The following is a 3,488-nucleotide window of genomic DNA, read 5'->3' as shown; positions in this document are numbered from 1 at the left end:
AAACCGTGAAGACCGCAGAGGCTAGACGGTACTACAACATACTCTCCTTTAATGCCAACAGAATCATCAGAAAACATACTCCTCTTTTTCTCAAGATAAGTCGACAAAAAATACTTACTCCACTCTCGATCTCACCCATAGAAATATGTTCATACCTTTTTATGTGACACTTTGACAGCGCGGAGAGGACGATTTTCATAAGATATTCCGTAAGTATAGTTGATCAGTACATTTGGATATTGTTCAAGTAAATCGTCGAGCCAAGCATAAATTGCACCTAATTCATTGTGTTGTTTCCAACCAAAACCGGAGCGTTCCAAATTCTTCGGTTGTTCCTCATCGATCAATCTATTTGAAATCAGAATAAGTGTGAAAAACTCCATTTTGAATTTGTATTTACGAACAACAGTGATTTATTGCAATTATCGTAAACCATCCAAATTGTAACATAGTCGAAATTGTAACAATTGAACAAATAGACTAATTTTCTGCAAAACTTTGAAGGGTAACTGTTGTTTTTTATATCATATTTGAGAAGAACACGAAAAAAACTTCCGATATGAATATATGACTTATTTGTATTTTTTTTTGAAAAGTGGTTTATTTTGAGACTTTGTAACAATTAGAACTATGTTACTATTTGAATGGTTTACAATATTACTTTTGAAGATTGGCGATTTTCAAATGATTCTTCAATTTTAGCTTTTCAAATAAATCAACAATATCGGCAAATTTGTGAGGTGGCACAATAATTTCAGCCGTTTGCTGTATGCCAGTTGGTGTTTCCAAAAATGAAATTCCATTTGGGCCACTTTCGAAATCCTTTAGCACTTCCAACTGTTGCTCATTTTCAACCTCAATCGAATACACACGGTAGTTATCGTATCGGGCCTTTTCACCCAAACATGCCACAAAACAGGCAAACACTATGGCCAAAGCTAAGAATTTCATTTTGAAACCAAGATCACCACACCCTCCCCTGTTCGAATATTCGAAGCTCCGAAGATTGTCCCCGTTTATACACTTTTACACGATTTGAGTGTAATCTTCACGTAAAAAATGTTTAAAGAAACGCACATTTGTCAATCACTTATCTCGAACACATGTGGCTCTTTTATTTTCGTAACTAATGAGCAGTACAACTAGCTATATTTTTTGCGACTTTTAATTCAAAAATTCACATAAACTCGCACAATCAACACTTATATAATTGCCAGCCTAATCATGAATGATTCCAATGTTTCGAGTGTTGTAAACTTATAACCAATTTCAGAAACTAATTTCATTGCAGACCTGTACAATGAACTTTGTGCTTGAAAGCGATTTTCATTCGAATAAAGCGGGTTGTTACAATGATTTTTCTTCTTCATTACGTTGATTGGAAGGTAATGAGGTGACGATAACTAATTTAACTATTTATTACGCGTTCAGTACGTGATCGCTGGTATTTATTATTTCGTTGGAATTCCCGAACATTAAATGATGACACATCTTAAAATTCATATTAAAACTTGAACTGCATGCGGTTTTTAGACTATAAAATGTTGGTATGGTGTTATTCCATCCATTTTAATTGTTTCATTATAATATTACATTTATTCTGAATCATTTTACAATCTGTTGATCGAGTGGTTTTGCTTTAACTATTATAAAGAATTATTGAAAATAGTAAAATAGTTTGAGATATAGTCAAATTTTCGATATCAAAGATTTTTTCATACGTATTTAAGTGACTTCGCCTCTTTAATCATAGCCTTTAGACCATCGATAACTTCCAGTGAGTTGGGAATAATCTGGTTTGCTGGAAGAACGAATCCATAGCGGCCTATCCATCAATGTATGAGAGAATATGTAAATATGAAAGCTGATGGATTTGAGCTGACTTAAAACATAGTCGTTACCTGTGTCTCGGAACTCAAAAAAGTATGTGATAGGTACATTCAGACTGTCATATACCCAATCAATGGAACCTCCAGGAGCAATATCTAGAGAAAAGGCGAAAAAGGGTATAATTTTTAACAAGATTTCGCATACTACATTCATTTTCTGAATAAAATAAATTCAACATACAGATTGCTTCGGCAATGTTTCCGACTTTGTATTGTGTGCCGTATCTTTTGGCGATGGCTTGTTTTGTTTTCTGTCCGATTTGATTCTACAATTGAAAGTTGAAATTAATAAATCACTTCAACTACTTTTGCCGATTGTTTCCATACAGCGATAATTTGTGACTACGAAATTGGTTAACTTTTCAATTCTGTGGGCGCTGCCATATTGAAAATTTATGTGCGATATGGTGCACGCACTCAATAGTTCAACTTATTTTAATAAGGAATCTCTATAGGTGGCGCTGCCACATCGTCATTGACATCGAGTCAAATATTGTCAAATATAATAACACTGTTTATATAGGCTTTTATCGCAGTACGATTGTTTCTTACCAAATCCTTATGATTTTTCGCGTGTTGTTTTGTGTATCCCTAAGAAGATTTGAAAAGGTAATGACTTCAGTACATTTGATAAATGTATTAAATTCTACTCACGTATGGGAAGAGGAAAAGTTGACTATACGAATGGAATGAAAGGTACAGCTTAATGTTATCAAAAGATTTGATGAATTTGGACAAAGCAAGTGTTTCTGGCTCTGAAAATGGCGAAGGACCAGCGTATGTCTCTGAACAAGGGTCCGTTGAAGCGCCAACCTCTGAAATTTCAATTTACAAATTGAATCAATGATTAAAATTATTGGGGTGATATGAGCAAGAAAACTTGAAAAATATTAATTTGTTGGCGTAAACTGACAAATAGATGATTTGCAACTACAAAAAATGTATCTCGTTGTTTCTCTAATCTGTTTTGCGTTGTGTTATTCAAAATATTTCTCTTAAAAATGCTTTTAGTGCTTGTGTCCATATGGGTTGGTTGTCCGGAAGTTGGTTGAATGGTTTTCGGTTCATGATTCTATAAGTAATTATTAAAATAATTGTACAAACCTCCATGATGGCTATCAAAGTTTCGGTTTGCATCAACTCCAATGCATCTCTTATTCTTCGGGCTTGGCTTGCGTGTTTTTCTCCACATTCGATCCTAGAATGAAAATGAACACTTCTTTTTTTCTGCTTAGACATTTTCCCAATCACTCATTTGCTTACCTTTGAATGTGTGTATAAATACCTGTAGAAATCATGAATAGGTTTTAGTTATGTTTATCAGTTATTGAGTCAATTCGAAAGTTTCCGCCGCTGACATTTAAATGTCGCCACTTGTAACTGAGCGTAGCTTGACAAGTGAATCCAATTGCATTATATAGATGTGACATTTGGCAATCTAACTCAGAGCAGAAAGATTCATTTTTCGTTCTGCGTCATTGTTTTTGAATCGATTGAAAATGGATCGTGATAAGGTGTTTTTTCGAGGGGCCCTTCTTTTCTTATTTGATTCGAAGAAAACTGCCGCTGAAGCTCATCGAATGCTGTCAGATACTTATG

General features: G+C 34.3%; 2 protein-coding genes across 2 annotated transcripts; both read right to left on the bottom strand.

Annotated features, from left to right (window-relative positions):
- Window positions 1-155: 155 nt before the first annotated feature.
- Window positions 156-1,445, bottom strand: LOC129571323 (zinc carboxypeptidase A 1-like; the record flags this gene model as incomplete). Its single annotated transcript, XM_055451096.1, has 2 exons — window positions 662-1,445; window positions 156-348 (listed from the first exon to the last, which is right to left on the bottom strand). Coding segments are annotated over exons 1-2 (483 nt in total), but the record flags the coding sequence as incomplete, so codon positions are not given.
- A 270-nt stretch (window positions 1,446-1,715) lies between these two features.
- LOC129571324 (zinc carboxypeptidase-like) lies at window positions 1,716-3,131 on the bottom strand. Its single transcript, XM_055451097.1, has 6 exons — window positions 2,994-3,131; window positions 2,544-2,704; window positions 2,442-2,480; window positions 2,071-2,155; window positions 1,902-1,985; window positions 1,716-1,825 (listed from the first exon to the last, which is right to left on the bottom strand). Exons 1-6 carry the CDS (start codon window positions 3,079-3,081, stop codon window positions 1,716-1,718), a joined length of 567 nt encoding a protein of 188 aa, XP_055307072.1. The 5' UTR covers window positions 3,082-3,131.
- Between the last annotated feature and the right edge of the window lie 357 nt (window positions 3,132-3,488).

This window comes from Sitodiplosis mosellana, unplaced genomic scaffold (genome assembly GCF_009176505.1).
Source record: "Sitodiplosis mosellana isolate CC-2019 unplaced genomic scaffold, AAFC_SMos_1.0 Smas_scaffold_1985, whole genome shotgun sequence".
Taxonomy (NCBI): domain Eukaryota; kingdom Metazoa; phylum Arthropoda; class Insecta; order Diptera; family Cecidomyiidae; genus Sitodiplosis; species Sitodiplosis mosellana.
The sequence above is the reverse complement of the archived record's forward strand: the minus strand, read 5'-3'. Positions and strand labels throughout refer to the sequence as shown.